At 37.3% G+C, this 27,069-nt stretch overlaps 1 protein-coding gene across 5 annotated transcripts in view; it reads right to left on the reverse strand.

Moving 5' to 3' along the window:
* The window catches only part of l(2)k05819 (transmembrane protein 94-like protein l(2)k05819), an 85,000-nt gene that overhangs the window by 48,403 nt on the left and 9,528 nt on the right, over positions 1–27,069 (reverse strand). For 4 of the 5 annotated variants that reach the window (XM_071666526.1, XM_071666525.1, XM_071666528.1 and 1 more), the window contains exons 9-14: positions 25,739–25,842; positions 23,981–24,060; positions 21,875–22,103; positions 12,954–13,019; positions 3,119–3,212; positions 2,579–2,710 (exon numbers count right to left, since the gene is read on the reverse strand). In XM_071666526.1, coding sequence (XP_071522627.1) covers positions 2,579–2,710; positions 3,119–3,212; positions 12,954–13,019; positions 21,875–22,103; positions 23,981–24,060; positions 25,739–25,842 — 705 coding nt within the window. The remainder of the gene's footprint in view (positions 1–2,578; positions 2,711–3,118; positions 3,213–12,953; positions 13,020–21,874; positions 22,104–23,980; positions 24,061–25,738; positions 25,843–27,069) is intronic. The other variant, XM_071666529.1, reaches the window with a different exon arrangement.

The following is a 27,069-nucleotide window of genomic DNA, read 5'->3' on the forward strand; positions in this document are numbered from 1 at the left end:
ACAGGAGATGGCGAATATGTGTGAAATTTCTTATATAAGTCAATGGACTGAACCAGGGTATGTGAAACATCTGGAGTAAACCATGGAAAGGTCTGTGGGGCCTGGATATGGATAGGGAGCTGTGGTTTCAGCGCATTACACATGACAGCTAGAGACTAAATGTGAACGAATGTGACCTTTTCTGTCTGTTTTCCTGGCGCTATCTCACTGAGGCAGGCAGTAGCAATGCTGTTTCCTGTGGGGTGGGGTAGCACCGGGAATGGATGAAGGCAAGCAAGTATGAATATCTACATGTATATATATGTATATGTCTTTGTATGTGTATGTATATGTATGAATATGTGTATATGTTGATATGTATGGGCATTTCATTATGTGTACATGGGTGGATGGGACATTCTTCATCTGTTTTCTGCTGTTACCTCGCTGTCGCAGGAAATGGCAATCAAGTATGATAAAAAATAGCATCCCCCTCCTTCCGCGAGGTAGCGCTAGGAAAGGACAAAAGGCCAAATTCATTCATACTCAGTCTCTTGCTGTCATGTGTAATGCACCGAAACCCCAGCTCCCTTTCCACATCCAGGCCCCACAAAACTTTCCATGGTTCACCCCAGAAATATCATATTTCATTTATTCTATTATACATAATTGCTGTTTCCTGAATCAGCAAGGTAGTGCCAGGGAACAAGCAAAGAATGGCCCATCCACTTATATACACATATATATACATAAATGCAAACATCTTTTCTTTCTTTCTTTTAAACTATTCGCCATTTCCCGCATTAGCGAGGTAGCGTTAAGAACAGAGGACTGGGCCTTTTTTGGAATATCCTCACCTGGCCCCCTCTGTTCCTTCTTTTGGAAAATTAAAAAAAAAAACGAGAGGGGAGGATTTCCAGCCCCCCGCTCCTTCCCCTTTTAGTCGCCTTCTACGACACGCAGGGAATACGTGGGAAGTATTCTTAATCCCCTATCCCCAGGAATAAGAGCAAGGTTATTAGGTACAGTAGGGTTGAGGGTCAAGTCAATTGGGAGGTGAGTTTGAATGGAGAAAAACTGGAGGAAGTGAAGTGTTTTAGATATCTGGGAGTGGATCTGGCAGCGGATGGAACCATGGAAGCGGAAGTGGATCATAGGGTGGGGGAGGGGGCGAAAATCCTGGGGGCCTTGAAAAATGTGTGGAAGTCGAGAACATTATCTCGGAAAGCAAAAATGGGTATGTTTGAAGGAATAGTGGTTCCAACAATGTTGTATGGTTGCGAGGCGTGGACTATGGATAGAGTTGTGCGCAGGAGGATGGATGTGCTGGAAATGAGATGTTTGAGGACAATGTGTGGTGTGAGGTGGTTTGATCGAGTGAGTAACGTAAGGGTAAGAGAGATGTGTGGAAATAAAAAGAGCGTGGTTGAGAGAGCAGAAGAGGGTATTTTGAAGTGGTTTGGGCACATGGAGAGGATGAGTGAGGAAAGATTGACCAAGAGGATATATGTGTCGGAGGTGGAGGGAACAAGGAGAAGAGGGAGACCAAATTGGAGGTGGAAAGATGGTGTGAAAAAGATTTTGTGTGATCGGGGCCTGAACATGCAGGAGGGTGAAAGGAGGGCAAGGAATAGAGTGAATTGGAGCGATGTGGTATACCAGGGTTGACGTGCTGTCAGTGGATTGAAGCAAGGCATGTGAAGCGTCTGGGGTAAACCATGGAAAGCTGTGTAGGTATGTATATTTGCGTGTGTGGACGTATGTATATACATGTGTATGGGGGGGGTTGGGCCATTTCTTTCGTCTGTTTCCTAGCGCTACCTCGCAAACGCGGGAGACAGCGACAAAGTATAATAAAAAAAAAATATGAATATATATATATATATATATATATATATATATATATATATATATATATATATATATATATATATATATATATCAATAAATACATATATTTACATACACATATGCAGACATGTACATACACACACACGTACATATTCATACTTCCTTGCCTTCATCCATTCCTGTCACTACACTGTCCCAAAGGAAAACAGCATCGCTATCCCCTCCAGGAAGAAAAGTGTACTAATACCTGAGGAGCTCAAATTAATCCTTATATTTTCTTTAAGATAAACTAATCATCTAACTTCTTCAACAGACGTTGCTTTGATTTGGGCATACTTTCGCCTGAGCCATATCAACTACAGAAGAATAAAAGTTTCAATAGTGTCTTAATTAAATATTAGATTTATCTATACCTATTTCACAAGTGAAAAATCTAATGAAAAATGCAACATGATCCCAACTAAAGATGCTGCTGCCCTAATCTTATATTTCCCATTTCTGTAATCCATGAACACAGCCAGATAAAGATTAAAGTAACTTAATTTCTTCATTAATTGACATACTGACCCTATCTTCACCTGTTCCTTCCCAAAGAAGACAAATACCCACCTACTTATCTCTCATATATTCTCAAACTTTATACATATAATTACAACGGTAAAATGGGTTTGCATGAAATATAAACTCAGAAGTGGAAGAATTCTGGTCCCTCACAGTGTGCCTAATAAAAACTCATCCAAGAACTTACCTGTGACATTAATTCCAATTTACGTGAAGCACGGTCTCTTACAAGCACAGAAACCATGTGAGGAAAGGGGAACTTGAGTTTGGTAATCATCAATGACTTGGCCAGACGATCTTTACATGCCATGTCTGGTGGCTAAACAGAAAAACCTGTTAGTAACAGTAATGCCATCCTAATTTGTGTCTGGCAAGAGGATGACATACTAAGAGCTCATTAATTTCAAATAAATAATAGCATACAGGTACATGGAAATCATGTGGTTAGCATCATATATAACTAACCCTCACCCTAGTCACAAAGACCAGGTATCCATTTATAGCTGGGTGAATTTGAGAGACACCTTCCAATGTAACCAAGAGCAACCTACAACCTAGCTTAGTAGCCTACTGCTGTAACCACAAGCACACTACCGACTTATTAGAACCTGTTACAAATATATGTAAACTGAACTGATTCTACCCTTGTACAAAAGTGTCCTTATCAATTCATTCAGTTTTCAGGACCAAAGAGCTACAGAGTAAAAAATTATCAACTTTAACTTACAACATGTCTGAATGTTGATAGCTGATGCTCCAGCTCAAAAGGTTCCTGAGCCTGTTCACTGAAGCCTATCTGCTTGGCTAGTTCACACAAACACCTAGATAAAAACAGGAATGAGCGTTTAGACATATTCATACTTTGAATGGCTACCATGAAACTTCTCGGTAAAGTACTCATGGAACCACAAAAAAAGTTTAAACAAGTGAGTTTTGAAGAATGAAAAACTGTTTCTCTCTTGGGCAGTGACCTATGAGATACAAGAATCATCCATGGACTTCTGGTGGATTAGGAGACTCCATCCCCATTCATCCTGTTGAGGTTTACATCTCCCACCTTTAGTGAACCATCTTAACAGTGCTTAGGTTAAGAGCTCATCTTAGAACCTCCCTCCAAGCAACAGCCACTGGCAAGCAATGATATCAACATCTTTCTGGCTAAGAGGCTTCACAACCCAGCCATCACATAATTCTCGGGACAAGGACATCACCCTGAGGGTATCTGCTATCAGTTACGAGAAAACTTCCCATGGCAGCCAGAGGGATAATGACATCATCACCATGTGGTGCTTGTTGACAAGCTATTACTGCAACCCCTGTTTGGATGGTTTGCTATGGATCAGATGGGGGCTGAGGGTTCTCGTCCCCTCAGAGATCCATGGATGATTCTCATAGCTCACAGAAAAGCCAACCCTGAAGAGAAACAATCCTTTCCACATCACATAACAATCAGTTCCTGCATACAGTATGGATTCCTTTTTTCAGAGTTTTCTCATCAACACTCTAGGACCATGGATCTGAACTAATCCAAAGGAGATACGAGTCAAGAACTCCAATTTTCTTATGCAAGTCTAAGTTAATCACTTATTAACACATATCCCAAGAAATGAAATCAATATGTCTACAAAAAAAGAACAAAGTGCATTAATACAAAAGGGGTATATGATACTAATCAAAGATATTCAGCATACATTTGATCTCTTTGTTTAAGTATGATAAAACCTATGTTAATAAGGCATATACATCTGATTTTCAAATATACAAAAACCTACAGAGTAAAACCTAAAATTCTGCTTCAGAATATTAGCTACTAGTTTGGAAATGTAAAAAACTAAGCTACTTACAACAGAATATCATAGTCTAAAATCCACTCTCTTTCCCTAAATAAAGCAACAACTAGTGAAAGGTTTGTTAGTTTTAAAATAAAAACATTCACAACTATTATTTGCTTCAATTTTACATAAAGAAAATTATTCATTCATTTATATAAATAAAATAGTTTTGTACAAATGGATAAAATTACATAAAAAATATGTATAAGTGTAGTAAACGTAGAGTTCATAGTACAAAATAACAACTGAAAAGTAATCATGAAGAAGAGCCACATGTATAGTAAAAGTGCATGTGGTCTTTGAATTATCACTAATACCAGAAAAAAGCATTAAAGATATTTCAGTGGATGGAAGTAGCTTCAGCTTGATTACCTTCATGACCTTGACAGATGATAGGTCTAACGCTTAAACAACCAACCAACTTCACAACAGAATGTGTATTTTGCTTATGTATAACTAAATGTATACATATATGTGAAATGCCTAAAACATCATCGTACACTGGCCTCCTGCCCAACTCAATGCAGTGCATTTTAAACTATATCACATCAAAAGTGAGGAAATTAATACACTTTTTTGGTTTTTCTTTACTTCTGTGTACCATACATATAAATTCTGTGGGAGATCATCTTGTGCAAATCACATGCTGCCACCATCTCCCCTATCATCAAACAGCCATGTCATGAATCTGAGGCCATGTCCAAACAAACCCTTCTACCTTGTTCCTGTGAATTCAAAACTACAATACAGGATGTATATGCAAGTGAAGAGGGGAAGGTGGGATGAAAGGAAAAATGAAAGGCTTGCACAAAATCCTTCTCCACATGAAACTTTTTCACAAGTTCAAATATCATTTTCTTTCTCATAGGATCTGGACAGTAAGCCATGAAAATGCAACACTACCCAAATGGAGGATGGAGTGAAACTCAAACTGCTAAGAAATCACACTCTCTAAAAATCCATTATCAGAGAGAAACCAAGAAAATAACAGAAAAGATGTGTTACTACAATATAGCTAATACCTTTTAAAATCCCTGAGAGCATTTGAGAAAGTCAAACTACTGCTCAGACTTCTCCCTTACAACCTGTACAGCAGACTTTTTAGTCTATGTTGCTTCATGTTCAAAAAGTATTACAAAGCATCTCACTTCATGTTCAGCTTTGTCAGAAGTGGAAATTAGATATCAACAATGGAGATGATCAATGACAGCCTGCTTTGTCTGAAAAAATAAAATCCTTCCCTAAAGCTCAGTGCACAGGGGGTAACATCTTTTGAAATTTAAAAGACTGTACTAAAGCAGTCACTGATGGTCTAAGGTAAATGCACCAGTTTCTGAGCAAGACAGGGTACAACCTGTGCCACAAGAATCAAAAAGAAAAGTACCCTTCCAGTAGATTGGAGTCCTTTCAAGTGTCTCAGAAAAGGAAACCCCTGGCACAGCTTGCCTTGAACTACAATCTATCACTTTGTGAGATTTGTCATATACGACAATACAATTCCTCTGAGGGTGAATAACTACCAACCCAAAAATGAATGATCTCATGGGCAGGTTGTGGCCAGCTAGCTTACACCATGGAAGAAACAACCCAGCCAATTAAAATCAGCCACTATATCTATATCATACCACCAAACTATGTGGTAGGTTATCTTACTGAGATCTAGAAGTTAAGAGAAGGTTGTAAGCCATGAAACCCGCTGAGAGTGTTGGGGAAGTATGGTGGTTTCTTACAGGGTAATGTTGAAAAATAAAAAGGTTCACCATTCTAAAGATTGGGTGTGTTATCAGGTCTTTTAACTCATTCACAAATGACAGTGGAAACAATAATCTAATGCAAAATGAACAAAGAAATTATTCCCACTAATGTGAAAAAGAAATCTGGAACCTTAATCACTTCAACAGAGAATGTACCAAAGCTCTGCATGGCTATATTCTCAGCACTTTGCTCGGTTATCACTAAAGACAGCATACCCTAGATATCCTCAGCAATGAATAGGGATAGTTAGAAATGCCAAATTTTCTAACTCTAAGAGAAGCAGACTTCCCAGCTGTATATAAGTTCGACCCCTGTCCACATTAATTGTGTATCTAGGTCTGCATAGCCAAGTTCTAAGAACTTTAGCAGTTTTGTTACTGGAGAGAGTGTAATCTGGATTTCCTCTGCGCTGACTGAGGTTAAACGGCAAAATCACTTCCTCTATATCCAGGAGGAGTCAGGCCTGCAGATGTTTCAGACATCCCAATCCACCCAAAATGTGTACCCAGCTGTATGCAGCTGAGGTCTGTGTACTTTATTGATTCTTAGAGAGACGAGCATTCTTTAATTTTGGATGAGATACAGAAATCCCCTATAATGCAAAACCCATGGGAAACAGAACTGTCTAAACAAAGGAATGATTCAAAAGCTAAGCCTTACAAAAGGAAACAGTCCTAGAAAGGGGCCATTTGGAGGGGCAGTGGTCTTGGCTTAAGATCAAAAGGTTAAGCATTAGTTCAGGAAGGAAATGCTAAAAATGGAATCAGACCAACAGTGGAATTATCAGGTCATAAGATGGTCCATACAACCTAGCTATAGTCGGTTCAGCCAGGGAATAAGTTTCATTAAGGATTAGTCTGGCCTAAGAAGACGGTTAAGAGCCACATCAAGTGGTGTTTAGCATTATCAAAACAAAGTAATGATGGACAAAAGAACTCTCAATATTATTCCACTGCCCTCTACAAATAATTTTTCTATGGAGATTCCCTAGAAAGACTGGACTGAAGGCTCTCTTCTGAAAATGTGGTTCAGCATATTTCAGACAGGCTGAGACTTCAGAAGGGCATGATTAATCTGTCTGGATCTGCTACTTTCTGCCAAAAATAATTTGGAAGGAGAAGAAAGAAAAGATATCTCCAGAGTTAAAAATGGAAACCACAAAGCTAACAAGTCGCTTAAAGGGGAAAGGACATGACTTGTGTTCACTTTCCTGAAGCTGAAGAAAACAACAAGCTCTTGAAGAAAAGGGAGATTTTTGTGACTACACCAACAGAAATCACACCTACTCATATCCCAAGGTTTGGGCAATACGAACCCTAACAGATAATCAAAATCATGACTTATAAGTTACTATTCCATACTGAAGCATTTCCCTCATCATAGGATAAAAAGTCAAGTTGTGTGCAATATCCCATATATGATCAAAATTACAGCCAGTTAGAATTCTGTGGAAAAAATTTGGGTTATGAAATACTATTATGCCTTGTGCAATAAATCATCCACATGGATTTGATAGGTATAAGAAAAATCATTACACTAAACTAGAGATTCCCAAAGTGTGGTGCATAGCCAAATGTGACCTAAAAAACTTTGAAGAAGCTTGTGGCCCTTTAGTACAACAGACTCCTCAATATTAGGCACTTTGTTTTGACATTTCTTGTCTAGAACTAGTGAACTGACTGACGCAAAAGTATGCACTGTATACACAACATGAATCTGGAACTTCCAAAGATATCAATAAATTGTTGAATCTGGAACTTCCAAAGATATCAATAAATTGTCTTTTCACTAAAAGAATATGGTAGTCACTGACCATTAAAAAATGCCTTATTTTCAGATATCTGATCTAAATAGCAAAAGTGGCTACATACATCCACCATCTGACATAGGAATGCCAAAAATTGTAGCTCCTAAGTCAAAAATTCCTTTTAAAATGTGGCCATGTTGAATTCTGAATTTTTGAGGGAATTCTTAAAGAGCATGGTCCCCAGTAATTACAGCCTGAATCTGTATTCTACTTTATTTTCATTATTTGGCAAACTAATTACAATTACCATGCATACAATGATATTAAAACTAAGAACCTGTCAGTATGCAGCCCATCATCAAGGACTGCCTCTTTGATTCAGCCCTTCACTGCAGACTTTGGGAATCCCTGTTTTACACTGTAGGAAGTGCAGGAAGGAGAAAGAGAAAGGAGTTTCTGTATTTAATAACAATATCCTACTTACTGTTATACACACTAATGAATCACTAAGTTGTATGCATTTTAAGAACATACACAATAACATAATTAACAAGAAAATCTAAAATTAGACTGAAGATTCCATGCTTAATCATCATTTAAGAATTCACCATATAACACTATCATCACAAGTATATGCTTAAGACTATCTAGGGAACAATGAACTATATATGAATGTAGCTTACCTTATCAAAAGGTGATAGGTTACATGAAGAACATGACTTCGTTACTAGGACACAATGGACTAACCATTCAGATGGCACATGATGTAAGACAGCACGAGCAGTGATGAAACTTACCTAGCACATTGTTTCAACTATACTAATTCTTTACATCCAAAAACAGGTCATGTTTGTCAAGACAATACAGTAATGAGCCAGTAATGAGCCACTACCTGTTCCCAGGAAGGTTAAGTGTATGCACATACAAGAGACAAATATAAGACAACAATACATTCCACAGACGAGAAAATAATTTGCCTCTGATAGATTCTTCATTACTTCTTTGTGAAATAAAAATTGAGCAAACACAACCTAACAGCAGTAATGGAGGGGAACATACAGGGTTAACCACAATGAAGACAACATCTACTATACCAAATACATAGTACTAACTCCAGGGCATAACAGGTTCTAACTTCTGCCTATCCCATAAACTTCTTGTGATATTCTGTGTCATATTAATTCCTTTCCCATATCTATAAAGGAGAAAAAACATATTAAAGTATCATATCATCTTGAAGTCCACTCCAATTGTCATGAGGTGAATCACAAGTAAACATGCACTTTTTGAAAGCACTAATTTTGCAACACTATGATGACCCTGCATGCTGGGAAAGGGAAAGGATGCTCAGTTCCATAGGGGTAGACGCTACATTAAAATATTATGAATTTACTAAGTACACATAGTATTAAAACTAGAACCAAACATATTAAGTCATGCTATGTACCACAAAGTTAATTAAGATTTTCACATCTGTTCATGCATCATATGCATTCACTTGTATACAAAGATGATGTACCAATGATATACATATCTATATTCTCCCCTTCCAATTCCATCCATGTATATCTCCTGTGAGTACATACAACATCTGGCAGCATCATTTAATGCATCTTATATCTTACCTTGTATAGTGAATATTTGTTTCCTACACTGCCTCATGCTCTGACTTTCAACTGTGCTATTACACATCTTTATTACATTACTATTTATCAAACGTCTTTATGGCCTTACAATCACAGCAGATACTTATCCACATGACTACCTAAAGACTATATCTTATGCCACACATAAATACCCAAACTATTGTTTTTATCAAAATAACACTTTGGAAGATACTAATTTCTACTCTTGTCATTTTTCACCAACCTGTACTTTGGAAAGTTTTTTATATCTGTTAGTTACTTTAAGCATCATCACTTGGTCTCTATAACCTAGGCATGATGAATTAAATTCATAATAAAAAAAGAGTCACAACTAGAAGTTTGCTGTAAACTTCTCACAAGAGTTTTTGTTAGTATCTAAGGGAGAGAAATGCTCTGGAAAATCAATTCCAATCCTGCGTAACAAAAATAAACTTTAGGGATGAATGAGTAGCACTGCACTCTAAAGAAAAAAAATGTGGCAACATTGCTATCTGATTTACCAAATAAAAACAATGAATAACTATAAAAAAAAAAAAAAAAGGCTTGCAGCACATACAGAAGGTCCAAAAATTGATACAGGGAGAATATCAAAAATGCACTTTTCTCAAAATCATAAATTTCCAAAATCTGGTCCAGTACACTCAAGATTACTACCATGAGTTCCAGAGTTGGCCACTCTTTTTGCAATGTGTTGGCATATCCCATACCATCATACCATTACTGCTTTTGCTATCTGAGCACATGACAGTGCTTTCCTCAGTTATTTGTGATACTTTCATTTTTTCTGCCCTTAAAATGGCATCTGAAAAGTGATGGTGCTGGATGCATCGTAGCAAAGAAACATAAACTGCACTTGCTGTTAAGCAGATAAGAGGAAATCTTACAAACATTAGATAAGGCTGTATTTCTGCATCCTTGAATGAGTCTCATGGTGTTGCTGACATGATTATATTTAAAATCAAGAAGCATGAACAGCTGATAAAATTTTGCATTCACCGTGAAATGTTACAAATCTCTGGGCCACTTTTAAGTGGAAAGGCTAAATTACAGCAGGAATTAAAATATAGTACACTTTGTGCCTTTACAAATGAAGGATACAATAAGTTCAACATATATTTTAGCACCTGATATCTCAAAACATGTGGTGAGAGACTTATAGCAGACAAACAGGCCATGGAAAAGTATGTTGACAGGTTTTCTAAGTTTGTGAAAGATGAAACTCTTTTATAGAACAGATTTACAGTATGGATGAGACCAAACTCTTATATCACTGCTTTCAAAGAAACATGCTTATTGCAGCAAAAGAACATTCAGTGTTTGGTATGAAAGAAACAATGGACAGAGTGACTATACCTGTGTGTGTAAATACGGATGGCATAAACAAATGTGCAATTTGTTTACGGTTGGCAAGAGTGCTTAATTTGGCACACTAAGAGGATTAACAGTGTTTCCTATGATTCATATTCGAATAAACAGGACTGGATTAGCAAGCAACTGACACTGAGTAGCTTGAAAGTCATTTTGTAGTGTAGGCTCAGCAACAAAGTTGTATTGTTGGGGTGCTGGAGAACTGCACAATTGTTCTCCTTCAAGATTCTGATTTAGAGGTGTTATGTGCCTAGAAATGTTCTTGCAGCATTTCTTCCCCCAAGCTGTACTTCAGGGATCCAACCTATGGACCAGGGAATCATTCACAGCATTAAGTGTAATTACAGGCAAGTATCAGGGCAACATCTACTGATGTGCTTCACACATTTCATTTAAGAATGAGTTTTACATAAAGAACTGCACTGATTTACTTGCAGAAGTATGAGAGTCAGTAACAGAGTCAAAATCAACATTAAAAAATGCAAGGCACTGGTCATGGCAACTTATAATTTTCAGTGGTTCAGTGACCATGAGAACAGCAAAAAGCTGAAGGCTTCACAATTTCAAGTGAAAAATAACAAAGCAAAACTGTTATGTATGCTCAGGGTGTAAATAGTGAAGTGACCAAGAGGATGTGTAATGATGGTATTGTGGAATGGATGAATTGCAACAATGAGTACAAAGTCTCCCAGATCACTGATGAAAAGACTGTTTGCATGGATATGCAACCCATAAAAACAAACAACAGAACAATGAAAGTAACTGTGTATAACCAAAAGAGATCTCCAATCACAGGGAAAAAGCATAAGGCTCTTGCAGGAAAAAAGTTTCATCACCCAGCAAGAAATGATGAGTATGTGTCAAACCCAAGAGAAACTCACAGATGAAAAAACAAACCTTTATGGCTAAATAATTCAAGAACTTTTAACAGGGTTTAAAAGCATTTTAAACATCCAGAAAGTTCTAGCACAACCCTATCACTGAGCAAGTACCTGTGCATGACACAAATGAGCCACACACCTTATTTCTAATGATCCTCCATGCACAAAAGGAACCAGCTTCTACAATAGATGAGACACTACAAGGACACCAGCTTCTACAACAGATGAAACACAACACCTGCCTCTAACCTCTGAGTCTTAATGCAATGTAAATCTTTACTGAATGTAGAATCTCCATCTTTATCTAATGAAATATCCACTCACCTTAATGTTTATGAAATATCTTTCAAAGTATACACTACATATTTTACAAACAACTAACATTCAGGACCTGCAATAGGTACGCAAAACATTCAGTTTAGGGTATGGTATATTCAGTACACAATCCATATTAGTAAAATTCATAAAAATATATAATCTGCACATTGCTTGGTCCCAGGTATCATGGATTTCTGATATTCTACTTGTATCCTTAATGTTTACTGATGACAGCAGCACTTTTTTCAAACAGACAGTACATTCATAACACTTACCTACTAGCAACTTCTTTTCCCCACTTTAGACTTTCACGAAGTGAGATATAAAGACACCTTAATTTGCAGCTTTCTTAGTCTTTAAGAACTTTCATCAACAGCAGAATGACTCAACAAGACATGGCTTAAATGTCAAGTCAGCAAAACAAGAATTTCTTTTTAAGCCTTTTGCACAAGTCAAACAATACCTTAAATTCATGTAGAGTACTTTAATGACTGATATCATTTCTGATATTCTACTTGTATCCTTAATGTTTACTGAAGACAGCAGTACTTTTTTCAAACAGACAATATACTCATAACACTTACCTACTGGCAACTTTTTCCCCCACTTTAGACTTTTAAGAAATGAGGTATAAAGACACCTTCATTTGCAGCTTTCTCAGTCTTTAAGAACTTTCATCAATAGCAGAATGACTCAACAAAACATGGTTTAAATGTCAAGTTAGCAAAACAAGAATTTCTTTTTAAGCTTTCTGCATAAGTCTAAGAAACAATAGCTTAAATTTAATGGAGTACTTTAATGACTGGAACAATTCTTTAGCATTGCTAACATGACTTCAACACCTTGTATACTCAGTTACCAGCTAAGATTCAGACCTTTACCAGGGACAATATGTCCATAAATCTGACCAAAGGCTGAACAGAGACCCTTTCCTGAAGTATTTACACTGGAACATAACTCACAGGACCAAAGTGGTGGCCCCAACACAAACTACTAAAACACATTGATAGCCTACCCACGACTGCATACAGGAATGTCCATATGTACTACGTGGCGGTGTTCACACCCATGTTCTACACAGCTGCTCACAAATGAGAAACAGGAAGCTTAGTATTTAGTTTTATCTAAAAAACCAAGACTTTTAACTTATGATAAAATTAACTTCAAACATAAGTAACATGATTTAAGAAAAAAAAAAAGTTAGTGAAACTCATCATATGGGATATGCAAATTTAGTACTGTCCATGCAAATAATTAATGAATAAAGACTGCAAAGTTCACACCAAGTTTAAAATCCTGATTAGTAACAAATCAGAAAACTGATCACAGAGAATAATACTCATTCATGATAAATAAATGATAAACAAATTTTTTTTGTATATACATTACATTAAAGGTGTCACAAAAGCCTTGTCTCTCTATTCACCTTTTGTCTGAAAAGTGTTCAAACTGCATTCATGATCATGCATACACATATCAATCAGTACTCCATACTTATGGGTATGTGTACGCAAATTCATGGCATGCAATGTGAACAAGCACTGAACTAAAGGTGAATACTGTAGTTACTTCTACCTCTGAGTTCAGCCTTTTGAGACACCCAGTTTATCAAACATCATATCTTACCTGTAAAGTGTGGCAAATAAAAGTCTCTTCATATATTCCTTCATTAGACATATGCAATGGTCAAAGATGTAACAAATATCTAAAAATTATCAAAGGTTGTTTTGTTTTGCATTACTTTACCTATTATTCCGGGGAAAGTTACCCTTAGCTCTTGTGAAGATCAAGTTCAAATAAAGAACTCTGCAGCTCAGTTATTGAAATTAGCTGTTATCTGCATTTTAACTTACGCCAAATAATGATAATGACAAAGTAACTGTGTGAAACAGAATCAGATGAGCAATGAACTGTTCATGACAATGTCTGTGCCATCAATGTTAGGAATCTATTAGGAGACAGACACAGACAGACAATATGCAGAGATGGAGGCTAGTAACAGGACTTGATTCAATGCAAACAGTAAGAGACACATGATAAAAGAGAGGATAAAGTTTATTTCATTAATATATTTAAAGAATGAGTTGGATGCACCAAGCAGTTTCAACCATGGCAGCAGTTGACTAAATCCTAAACTTGTGTAAAGTGCCTCATCCACCTAGTGTAAGGTGACTCATCCAATGAGTGTATCATGCCTCATCCACCTGGTGTTCGAGGACTCATCCAGTGAGTGTATAGTGCCTCATCCACCTAGTGTTTGGGGACCTAAGTACCTTGATTTTTAACTTGCTATCATCAGAAGACAGAAAATATGAATGAATAAAATGAGGATAAGAAAGGAAAACTTCAAGAATGAATGGATGAAAATTACCTTCCAAGAGAAGTTGATCAGAAAGCTTGTGGAGGCAGTTTATGAGTGCATTACAGGAAGCTGCCAGGATGGAGTGTGTATGACATGTACAGGATATAAAAAGAAAGGGCGAGCACAGTGTAATGAAGTTACAAAAAAGTTGGTGATCTATATGCTGTATCTACGAGAAACAAGTGACAACTGGAGGGTAAAGAATGCAGAACACAGAGCCCCAAACAGAAAAGTTGAAAGGTTAGTATATACTAAAAAAGAAAAGCAAATAAAGACTTTAGAAGAAAAGGAATCAGACTTTGATAGAGAATAACAAGCCATTCTGGATGGAGGAGAATTAAAGTCAAGAGCGAAAACGTAAATTTGGAAGGAAGTAAATAAAAGCAGGAGAGATATGCACAGGCAGTGAAAATGTACTACAGAAGTCTAGGAGAGTATAACTAAGTTGGGATGAAGTTTGTGAGTAAGGACAGAGTAAGGATTACAGTGGAGATAATGGTGAAGGATACATTTCTACTGGTATAGTAGGAAAAGAAGTAAGGAGAGAGGGAAAAGGAAGAGAGGTAAGGAGAGAAAGAAGGGAGTATATGGGAAAGGAAAAAAATTAGGTAAGAGGAAGTAAGAGCAATAAAGCTTACAAGGAATGGAGCTGAGGGAGATGGTAAAGAGTGGAGATGAATGCGAATTTGTGTATAGGTGGATGGAACAGGGTTCAACTGCTTAATGACTAGGTGAGAGGAGTGGCTGTTCCAATGTACAAAAGAAAGGTGAATAAAAGTGAGCATAAAAACTATAAAGGCATTAGTCTCCTTAACTTGGAAAGCAATATATTTTTTTCATACATAATCGCTACTCCCGCATTAGCAAGGAAGCATTAAGAACAGAGGACTGAGCCTAAGAGGGTAAATCCTCACTTGGCCCCCTTCTCTGTTCCCTCTTTTGGAAAAGGAAAAAACTGGAGGGGAGGATTTCCAGCCCCTTGCTCCCTCCCCTTTTAGTTGCCTTTTAAGACATGCAGGGAATACGTGGGAAGTATTCTTTCTCCCCTATCCCAGGGATATGGAACGCAATATGTAAGGCAAATTAATAAATGACTGTCTTAAAAGGATTAATGTACCGCTTACTGGTTAAGAAAAAAACATAGTTTTTGGAAAGGAATAGGAGGCGTTGATAAGATTTTTGTACATAAACAAGAAGTGATGAAAACTATAGAGAAAAAGAAGGAGGTGCATATACCATTTTTGGGTTTATAACAGCATATGATAAAGTTGTTTAATTTGTTTATGGATGGGGTTGTTAGGGAGGTGAATGCAAGAGTTTTGGAAAGAGGGGCAAGTATGAAGTCTGTTGGGGATGAGAGAGCTTGGGAAGTGAGTCAGTTGTTGTTCGCTGATGATACAGCGCTGGTGGCTGATTCATGTGAGAAACTACAGAAGCTGGTGACTGAGTTTGGTAAAGTGTGTGAAAGAAGAAAGTTAAGAGTAAATGTGAATAAGAGCAAGGTTATTAGGTACAGTAGGGTTGAGGGTCAAGTCAACTGGGAGGTGAGTTTGAATGAAGAAAAACTGGAGGAAGTGAAGTGTTTTAGATATCTGGGAGTGGATCTGGCAGCGGATGGAACCATGGAAGTGGAAGTGGATCATAGGGTGGGGGAGGGGGCGAAAATTCTGGGAGCCTTGAAGAATGTGTGGAAGTCGAGAACATTATCTCGGAAAGCAAAAATGGGTATGTTTGAAGGAATAGTGGTTCCAACAATGTTGTATGGTTGCGAGGCGTGGACTATGGATAGAGTTGTGTGCAGGAGGATGGATGTGCTGGAAATGAGATGTTTGAGGACAATGTGTGGTGTGAAGTGGTTTGATCGAGTAAGTAACGTAAGGGTAAGAGAGATGTGTGGAAATAAAAAGAGCGTGGTTGAGAGAGCAGAGGAGGGTGTTTTGAAATGGTTTGGTCACATGGAGAGAATGAGTGAGGAAAGATTGACCAAGAGGATATATGTGTCGGAGGTGGAGGGAACGAGGAGAAGAGGGAGACCAAATTGGAGGTGGAAAGATGGAGTGAAAAAGATTTTGTGTGATCGGGGCCTGAACATGCAGGAGGGTGAAAGGAGGGCAAGGAATAGAGTGAGTTGGAGCGATGTGGTATACCGGGGTTGACATGCTGTCAGTGGATTGAATCAGGGCATGTGAAGCGTCTGGGGTAAACCATGGAAAGCTGTGTAGGTATGTATATTTGCATGTGTGGACGTATGTATATACATGTGTATGGGGGTGGGTTGGGCCATTTCTTTCGTCTGTTTCCTTGCACTACCTCGCAAACGCGGGAGACAGCGACAAAGCAAAAAAAAAAAAAAAAAATGAAAAAGTGAATGGGAATGCACTCTGAGAAGTTTCAATTCTAAATGATGGGAGTGAACCTACGTTAAGTGATGTCACCATGGACATCTAATGTTTTTATGGATGGGGTGCTGCCTGAGATGAACAGGCCTGGGGTGATTTCATTGTAGTGCTGAACTACAAAGCAACAGAATGGTAGGTGATGCAGTTCTTGTAGGCATATGAGACTGTGTTGTGAACTAAATCTGAGGAAAAGCTTGATAGAATACTGGTCCAGTCTGATGATGTATGTAGGAGGAGGATACCGAAAATGAATGTAAATGAGAGAAAAACACTAGTTTTTGAAAGAGGTAGGAGATAGGAGAATAAGATCAGTCTCAGTGGTGAAGATTTGAAAGTTGTATACAAGTTTGGATATTTGCTAGTAAAGTTTAGTAAGAATGGTAGTGGGAAAGCTAAAGTTGAAAGAACAATTATCCAAGAGGAAAAAAATGGGGCCCAGTAAAAACTTTGATGAATGGGGAAAATTTAAGCACTGACTGTGCAGGAAACTTGTATGAAGGGATACTAGTCCCAACACTGAAATATGGATGTGAAGCCAAAGTGTATAAAGGTCAAGACAAAGTATGGATGTGAAACCAAAATGCATAAAGATCAGGACATGCAAAAAAGTGAGAAGGTGAGATGCATAATAAGTGTGGTACAGTTGAAATTAAGAGGAGGGTCAGAATAATGAATGAAGATGTGAAAAAGTTATGTGGTGTGAGGAAGTCATTTGAAAGATACATAAACAAAAGATTTTTGGATGGTCACACAGAAAGTACAGCAGAGGACAGTTTGGTTAAAAAAGATATAAAGAACTAAAGTATAAGATACACGGTGCAGAGGTAGACCATGAAAGAAGTGTAAATGTAGAGAGAACTGATCAGGGCAATGAGTATTTCAAATGAAGATACTAGAGGAATGACTGGGATGCAATGAAAGCATTCTGCATATGGTGGTGAGAGGAATGATACTGGTCTCAATATATCAACTTAGTGCATAAAGTGCAAATGTAATAAACACTTTTATAGGTGTGTTAGTCTAAATGTAATAAACATTTTTATAAGTGTGGAAGTTTAAATGTAATAAACATTTTTATAAGTGTGGAAGTTTATCTTTCACTTAAACATAGGGGGCAAGGGTTAAGGATGTAAGATATTATCAAAGGCCATTTACTTCCCATTAAACTGGGAATGCAGTAATGATAACAGACAGATACATAGATACAGAAGAAAGATATATTCAGACAGACAGACAGACAAATAGATAAAAACACAGAGATAGATAGAGGTGAATATAGATGTACAGAAAGATAGATTGATAAATAAAAAGAAAGACAGATAGACAGACAGAAAGTCATCATATATTCTTCTAAAGCAAACGTAGTAACAAACCATGCAAACATTGTGTAGTGCCTACACTTTATTTTAGATTTCTAGTAAGGTCTATTTAATGTCTGAGAAAAAGATTTTAAATTTAGGTATATACAGCATGATATCATGTATCACTGACGTAACTTTGGACACAAAGCTTCATGACTATGTACACAACATTTTAAAGTTAAAAACCCCACTGTCACTGTGTCACATTTCAGTGTCACATACTTTAATTTGCTAACATGGTAAAAGCCACAACACAAATCTCCCTTCCCAGCATATATTTCTATTTTGAAATATTATCCATAAAAATAAAAATGCAAAACACTTACCATAACACAAGCAACGTCTAAATACCACCCCCCCATCATGTGCCCTCCATGATACACTCCCCAACTAAATAGACTAACCAACACACTCAAAACCAATCAATGGGAAGATTTCATTTCCCACCACCCTACACGGCTCAACATTCATATCCAAGATCCCTGAGATGAACTTCCCTAAACCACCTATATCCTTTCAACATCCTCAACTATGCAAACAAACAACCAAGCTCCCAACCCACCACCTTTTGCAGCTTACCTTACCAGGCATTACCTATTGCACATCAGCAATACACATGGACAATCCAGAGCAAATTACACTGGCTCTTCTCTGACTACTTACCCATCCTGATAACACTTCATCCATCCAACTCATCAAAAGTACATAAATGATGGCCAGTATTCACCCAGCACAAAGAGCCCAAACAAAGAATTGATCTCTCTCTCTCTCTCTCTCTATATATATATATATATATATGCCTGTTCACTTCTAAAACTCCATCAAGAAGGTAGCCAGAGCAAAAGAGTCTCTATGTATAGGGAACTCTAAAGCCACTTCTCAGCCTTTAGTGCCTCACCTTTAAAAGGCCACTAGCAGAGGATAAGTCTGGCACAGTGTTTGCAGAGGCTCCTACCTAATATCCTTACTGACTTCTTCTACCTAATAGTCCTGCTTAATGTTCCTACTTACTACCATTGATTGTTCCAATTATTTTGCCAAAAGGCAGGGCTAGCACATACATATTTGCCATTTTCTGCATCAGCTAGGTAGCATCTAGAATGGGTGACAGAGCCTTAGAGGTAAAAATCCTCACTTGGCCCCCTTCTCTGTTCATTCTCGTTGGAAAAGTAAAACAGGAGGGGAATATTTCCAGCCCCCTACTCCCACCCCTTTTAGTTACCTTCTACAACATGCAGGAAATATGTAGAAAGTATTTTTTTCCCTATCCCTATGGATAATACATATAAAAGCCTGGTATACCTGCTGCATGTTTCAGTAATAACTAAAATTTTGTTTCCCATAAATTACAGCTGAAAAGAGTTAAGATATCTGAGACCATTTTCACATAATACATGTCTTAACAGAGGTATGATAATACACAAAATAAACTTGGTGCAGACTTTCCAATCAATGCTATTTAAAAAAATCATTTAACATATATCACCATAATCAATACCTACAAAATCAAATATATTCAATTTAATGAAAAAAAATTCAAAAAGTAAAACTATATCAGTAAATAAACATACATAAATACACACACACACACACACACACACACACACATGCGTGCGTGCACACACACACACACACACACACACACACACACACACACACACACACACACACACACACACACACACACACCTTCCAAATGTCTCAATAGTTTTCATGATGTGGCCATGGAGTATTTCATTGAAAAGGACAGAAAAATTCAAGTTGACATCACAAGAAGCTTAACTTAAGAAAAGGAAAGAAAGATGTTAGAAAATACAACCAGAACAATACAGTACAATAGTAAACAAATTAAGCTCATGATGCAGAAAAGTGAATAAGCAAAATTCTTTTTAGAAAATTCACAACAGAAATGAGAGGTGGAAAAATTGGGTACCATGAGCAAAAAATAAAAAAAAAAAGCTTTCTTGGGGCTGTATGTCAATGAGGCCTGAGAACAAGTATCTGGCAGCATATGTTTCAAAGGGGTTGCATCCTTATGGATTTACCTCATTCTGGGGTAAAAGTGTACATAAAAAATCTTTCTCAGATGACCATACAACTCTGCCTGTACATAGGTGAGAAGAATTACAAGAAAGACCCAGAGGTGTGAAAATACACAAGTCCCCTGAGTTAGCCAACAACTGGGTTAGACCAAATGTCAATGAATACTGAAACTGGAAGCAGAAAGATACAAATTGATGCTGATATTTTGACTGGATGAAGACTACATCCCATCAAAGGAAGACGGGCTTAAAAGGAGTAATAAGATAAAAGAAGTACATCAGAACATTTCAACTATGGCAACCTTAATAGTGAAAAGATTCTACATTTCTGTATTATTCCAGATTTTGAATATGTATCATGCCAAAGGATCAAATAAATCATAACTTAATCTGTGTAGTTTTCTTTTCCCAATATGTAAGTCTATGCAAGTTTTAAACATTACAAAAACTATTTCTTGAATTTACCAAAAATTTATATCAATCTCTCATCCCAAAATGAACATGAAGACTAAGGTAGCAATATGTGATAACTCAACTGACGTGCTGGGGAAGGCATCTGGCCCAAATGAGCCTGTCCTAAGCTTAGAAATGCCCTTAACTCTTTAAACATGGAACTTAAGCAAAATTTCACATTGCTTTTCTGTCATATTTCACTAAAGATTTAACACAAAAATGGTCACAAAAGTTATGCACTGATATGCCCTTCTCTTACTTAGTCCATCATTGTTGCCAAGCATATGCATACAATTGAATAAGTTCTTGTCTCTGTTATGTTTTCACATTTTCAGTGTTTCTGATAAATTTGTTCATATAAGTATATTTTTCATGAAATCAATAAACTTTTGACTGAAAACATGTAATGTACTAGAATTTATCTCCTTGATGTGGCAGAATGACATCATACTTCTCCACACAGGTGAGGCTCACAGCCTCTGGCAACTTCAAACCAATGAAAGTGGACCAAAGTTGGGGCCTTTAGCTGAATGAGAGGTGGGTGAAAGTTTGGACCCATAGCAAATGGGTTGAACAAAGTTGCAGTGAAGGTGTACTTATTTCTGAGCCAATTTTGTGAAAAGTACTGCACAAAGGTAGGCTAACATTTACCACAGATTTTATATATATTTAGTATATTAATGTATTCAGTGAAGAAATAAACATTAAAACCTGCAGTAGGTAAACAAAACATTATCATGGTTACTGTATCTTCAGACAACATTCTTTATCCCACATTTCTACTATCTGCAAAAAAAAATCTAAAATCTAACGCCTGCTTTGTTCCACAGATTATGGATTTATGATACACTACCTGTATCTGACAGAGGAAAATCTTCACTAACATAGAGAAACGCCAGCATGCCAAGTTTGCAACATCAGTCATCATATTCTGTTAACACCAATATTACAGTTTCAAAATTCTTCCACCCAATGAAATAAAACAGTATTCAAAATGACAAGAATCAGGAATAGATAAAACATACTCCAAAAGTATTAGCCTGTTTGTGTTCTACTCCAGCATACTGGCCACAAAAGAAAAACTAAGATAAATCATATGATTTAATACAGATAGGTGGCCAAGCTAATGATTCAATCATCTTTAGTTATCATCTTGACGAATAAGGTTGGATGTACATTATTTACATTTCATAAATATCCTTTCTCCACCAATTCATATTTACAACAACTCAACTACAAATATGAATTTACATTTAAGTTTCTATTATGCACATGAACTTTGAGGCTAACAAAAACAGTCAATGGATTAAGTAACATACCTCCTTTGAGAAACTGGAACAAGGTCTTCATTATACATAGCTTCACAAGTAATGTGAGCACAGAATTGTGTGTAGTGATTCTGTGTAGCAGGATTACATGTATTCAGTAGTATGTTAAGGCCTAAGGGCTTTAGTGACAGTAGATACCGTCTCCACATAGGGTCATCAAACTGAAGCCCAAAAGCAGTCTGATGGTCGTGAGTAAGTGACATAAGCATAGACTCAGATTCTGCAAAAGAAATTTCCTTTTCTGATATCTATGCTCATAAATCTGCTTTATACACCACTAGATATCAGTGTAAATACCTTTTGAATCAATATCATGTCTTTCATTTTGCAACATGCTAAACCATGCAGAGCCTTTTACAAGCAATCCAGTCCATGCACAATGCCAAACCCTCCTCCACATGGATGCCTTTCTCAACCACATAATCTCTAACCATCCATCTCACGCTCAGTGTGTCCATTCCTCTTCAGCCGTCCACTTTGTTCACACACTATTCCTTACATCATTCTTTTCATATGACAAAACCACTTCAGCATTCTATTCTTAACACCTGAAAGAAGGGAATGAGTTTCTATGTGTTTAAGAAATTGTGAGTTGATGAGTTTCAAAGACTTTGGTGACAGCAGAGGTCAGAGAGATAAGGCAATTGTTAGAAGGGTGAGAACAATCTCCTTTCTTAAGGATGGGCTGCACCAAGGGGTTCAAGAGAAGGGAGGAGTTAGAGCTATCAAACCATGACTGGGGAGATGAACTTTAGTATTAGATGGAATGTTAGCCACAATCTCTGATATGTGGTCTGCACAGCTGAAAACATTCCAGTCAGCAATGCAGTACTAGGCCCATGGACTTTCAGTATAAAACCTGTGCAAGGAAGACTGCTGAGCCCTACCACAGTCAATGTTGGCATTTCTAGAAGGGTGTAGGAATGGCACAACTCGAAGTAGCAAAGATAATAATGTGGTTGGAAGATCCTACAGGGCACATACAGTGCATGTACGGAGGGAAGATGGGAAAAAAATAAAGTGTGTTGGAGGAGGGGGCAAGATTATCAAGAACTTGTGCTGAGCATTTGACTGTTTTTTCCATGTCACCGAGAAAAGTAAATGAAAAGGCCCTGACTTTAATGGAATTAACACAAATACAGCCAAATCATTCTTTGGGATGTACAGTGAAATCTCCTGCACACAGATCAGCATGCAGATGTGAAAAGTAATCACAGTGGGAAGTCAAATAATTGAAGAGCTGTACGCGGCTGAAGGAATTTGGGGGAATACACAAAACATAAAAGGAAAGCTATATACAGTAAAGAAATACTGAAGTTGATAACTTCAAAGCTGGGGGACTCAAGATATGTAAGGCAAGCAACAGCTGTTTTTATGCTACGATAAGCACATATGCCACCGTTGATGAAAATATGGCAGAGATTATAGTCATATTTTATAATAAAGAGACTGCCTTGGACATTTAAGTTTCATGGAAAAAAATCTGGCAAGAAAGTAGATAGATGGTATTCAACAAAGGGAAGGTTGGATCTCAGTCCGCAACTGTTGCAGAAATGGAAAGAGGGTCAGGTCTAAAAGATATCTGTTGAGTTGAAGTGGGTCCTAGTCACTTGATGGTGATCTAAGGAGAACCAAGGAATTGTGTGAATGTTTACATGTGTCTTATCTGAATCAAAAATATCTAACAAAGAATAAAAAAATGAAAATATATGCATCTATTACTTTGCATGACAGCAGAAAATGCTCAATAGATGGGGTCCAGCTGGTGTAAAACTAACTCCCCTTACACTTCAAATGGGTAATCACAAACTGGTATTACACATACTCACTGTTCATTAAATGTCACACATCCAAAAGTCACATACACAAAAGCAACACCCTGGAGGCTTGCTTGGGAATTCTACATATCACTACAGTAACTGTGTGAACTAGTAACAAGATAATGAATAAATATTCAATCTAAATAATAAGTGAAGTAAAATCATCTTTCAAATAATAAAAAGTACATTTAGAAGCATTAAAAATTTTAGCTAGTATCTATTCTGATAAGTCATGAAATACTACTATAACAAATATTAAAACATTAGTACTCAGTACCTTTAGTAGGATTTGATGAGGTAACCTTCCCAGCTTTGGCCTCATCAAACAAGGCATCGTCCCCATATAAAGATGGAGCACTGAAAAATTTGCGTACATAAACATAAGACTCTCAATCTCTGATGCCAGTTCACTCCAAGAACTCTCAACAGGGTGACCATGGCAAAAGTCTCCATAACTGGTGAACTCCAGTCCTACTTCTTAGCCTTTGGTGCCTCACTGTAAACAGGCCACTGGTAGAGGTACAATTCTAGCACAGTATGTTCAGATGCTCCTACTTAATGTTCCTACTAACCACTTCAACCTAATTATCCTGCCTAATGTTTCAACCTACTACTTCAGCCAAATGTGCCTACCTAATGTTCCTACCTACTACTTATACCTAATACCCCTTCCTAATGTTCCTACTTACTTCTATCTATTGCTACAACCATTATGCAGGGTTTGTGCATGGCACTCACCACAGGAAAATTTAGTTATGAAGAATGACTTGAGTGATTTACGTGTTGTCAGGTGCTATGTGTGACAAGGAGGGATTGTATGTTTGTGGACTGAATACCAGCAGTCCACATAAAGGAGAGGCAAAAAGAAAAGACAGCTACCTGTGTCAGAGGAGTTCAACTTGACAATCATCGAAGTGCTGGCTTTCTACACAGTTGTCACTAAACCACCCGATACCCAGGCAGGCAGTACATAAGTAAAACACCTCGGTGTTAAGTAACACTTCTCTAATCATACAATTAGTACCATTTTCCTGCACTCTAAGGTGGGTGGTACAATCAAGTTCATCTCCAAAGTCTTTGATCGCAATATGTTTCTGTGCACACGTTTTAAAGCTCTATCTACAAAATGCTACAAACATAAATTATATGAAAAAGGCATTAACCATATGTGCATATTTACAATATAACTTATGCAATCATTACAGAAAATAAAGTACATATACCAGATGGTCTATTCTAATCAAAGCAGCTGAACTCTTGGTAGAAAACCAAGCCATCTACGAAAAGTACTTGTTCAGATAAGTGACATAAAAACTATTCAGGATAATATAAACTTAAAAAATTCCAATTGAGAAGTAACACATCTATGCAATATACAAGATCTCTATCATTTAGGCAGGAGCATTAGGTAGAAACATTAGGCAGAAGAATGGGTAGGAGCATTAGGTAGAAGTAGGCTGTAACATTAGGAAGGAACATTAAGAATTAGTGGTCAGTAAGAGCACTAGGAAGGAGCAACTGGTAACACTGAGCCAGAGTTACCCTCTGTCAGTGACCTGTTTAGGGCAAGGCACTAAACGATTAAAAGTGGCACTGGCATTCATCAGTTATGTAGACTTTTGCTGCTGCCACCCCCTTGAAGAGTTCAGGGAATGGGCATCAGAGATACAGACAGAGATAAATTAATCACTATCATTCTATTATAGACATAAATCTGAAAACCAGTCAATGCTTCTCATCAGCCAGGAGTCTTGTTTTGACACTTCACTTACAAGGCCTTTTAATTATGTATACTTTGTCATGAAGCAATTCAATTCTTTGGAATGAATGACTTGTGATGATATATGTACTTCTGGTAATACAGTTGAATGCAACTGGAAAGACTTACTTTGGAAAAATGTTTTCAAATAAATGAAATCAAGCTTCATCTCAGAGATAAACACAAAACTAACAACATTTTAGGTACAGTAACTATCAACATCATCCCACTCCATCAAAGTATAACAAAAGAAACCTCATGTACTAAAATATATACCTGGAAGATAGATTATTATGTGCTCTGTTCTTCAGAAAAAACACCTTCTCTGCTGTTGGGTTAGGCCATGACAACACACCCTTCTTGTCTACACAGCACAAGTTCTGTGGATAAACAGCAGTAATAAATTTCTATGGTTCAGAAGCTTTGTAACTGTTTCAAGAAAAAGATTTCAAAACTATGAATACTGAAAATTTTCTCAACCTTTTCAACTATCATTTTAGGAAAATAAGAGGCATGCACTGGAGAGAATGAACTGGATTAATGTAGTTTAGGGAGGGGAGATGTGCTGTCAATGGGATGAACTAGGGAAGGTGAAATGGTCTGTGGCCCCAAGTATATCCAACGAATCCAATGCATGCCTTTCACTCTCCTGAAAGTTCATACTCTTATACCCCAGAGCCTCTTTCACTGCATCATTTCTGACATATAGATTTTTTCAGTCATTCTTTCTTCACCCAACCTCTCCATATGTTTGAATCATTTCAGCACACCTTAGTTAGCTCTCTCTCTTTCAATCATCATGTGCTTTCTACAACACCTCTCACTTACACTGTTATTAATTGCATGATCAACCCACCTCACATCCCATATTGTTCTTAGGCCTTTCAATTCCAACATGTACAAACAATACTTTCAGGATTATTATTCCCTCAAACATACCAATCTTGCCCTAACAAACCCTGTCTTATCATACACACTCCCTAACCCACCAAAGGCCTTTGCCACCTTTCCCATCCTATGTATAACTTTCATCCCCATGGTTACATCTGCTGCAAAGTCTACTCCTAGTGCTGGAATAAACCAAAATAAAATAATACAAGGGTAAGATGATAATACATGGGACAAATAAAATACGACATGGGTGAGGGACCCTTTTATACACAAACCAACCATACAAACTTAAAAGCAATACATGTAATATACAATGTACAATTTCAAACCCCTAATATGATAACCTTGCATACTATATAGGCCACACTGGGGAGGTACTACTGTACTTCTGTTTGATAATATCTCTGGATCAAGTTGATTTCTTTTGTGTAACTGAGGAGGATGGATTAGAGTGGTGGCCAAAACAACAACAAGGGTAAGATTTTCTTTATGATATTCCTAAAAACTTGCTCTACGCTTTTCTCAAGTATGTTCAAAAGATTTTTCTTTACATCCCTCAACCTTCATGTGGATATGCTCAAAGATGCTCATGGGGTTCTGCCAGTAGATGAGAAATACAGCTCTTCATTAATGATATGCTTTCTCTCTTAAAGAAAGCAGGACCATGCAAGCATTTACTGAATTTCCCTTTCATTTCTTCATCTCTTCTGTACTTT

The sequence above is a fragment of the Panulirus ornatus genome, chromosome 11, assembly GCF_036320965.1.
Source record: "Panulirus ornatus isolate Po-2019 chromosome 11, ASM3632096v1, whole genome shotgun sequence".
NCBI classification, from domain to species: Eukaryota; Metazoa; Arthropoda; class Malacostraca; order Decapoda; family Palinuridae; genus Panulirus; species Panulirus ornatus.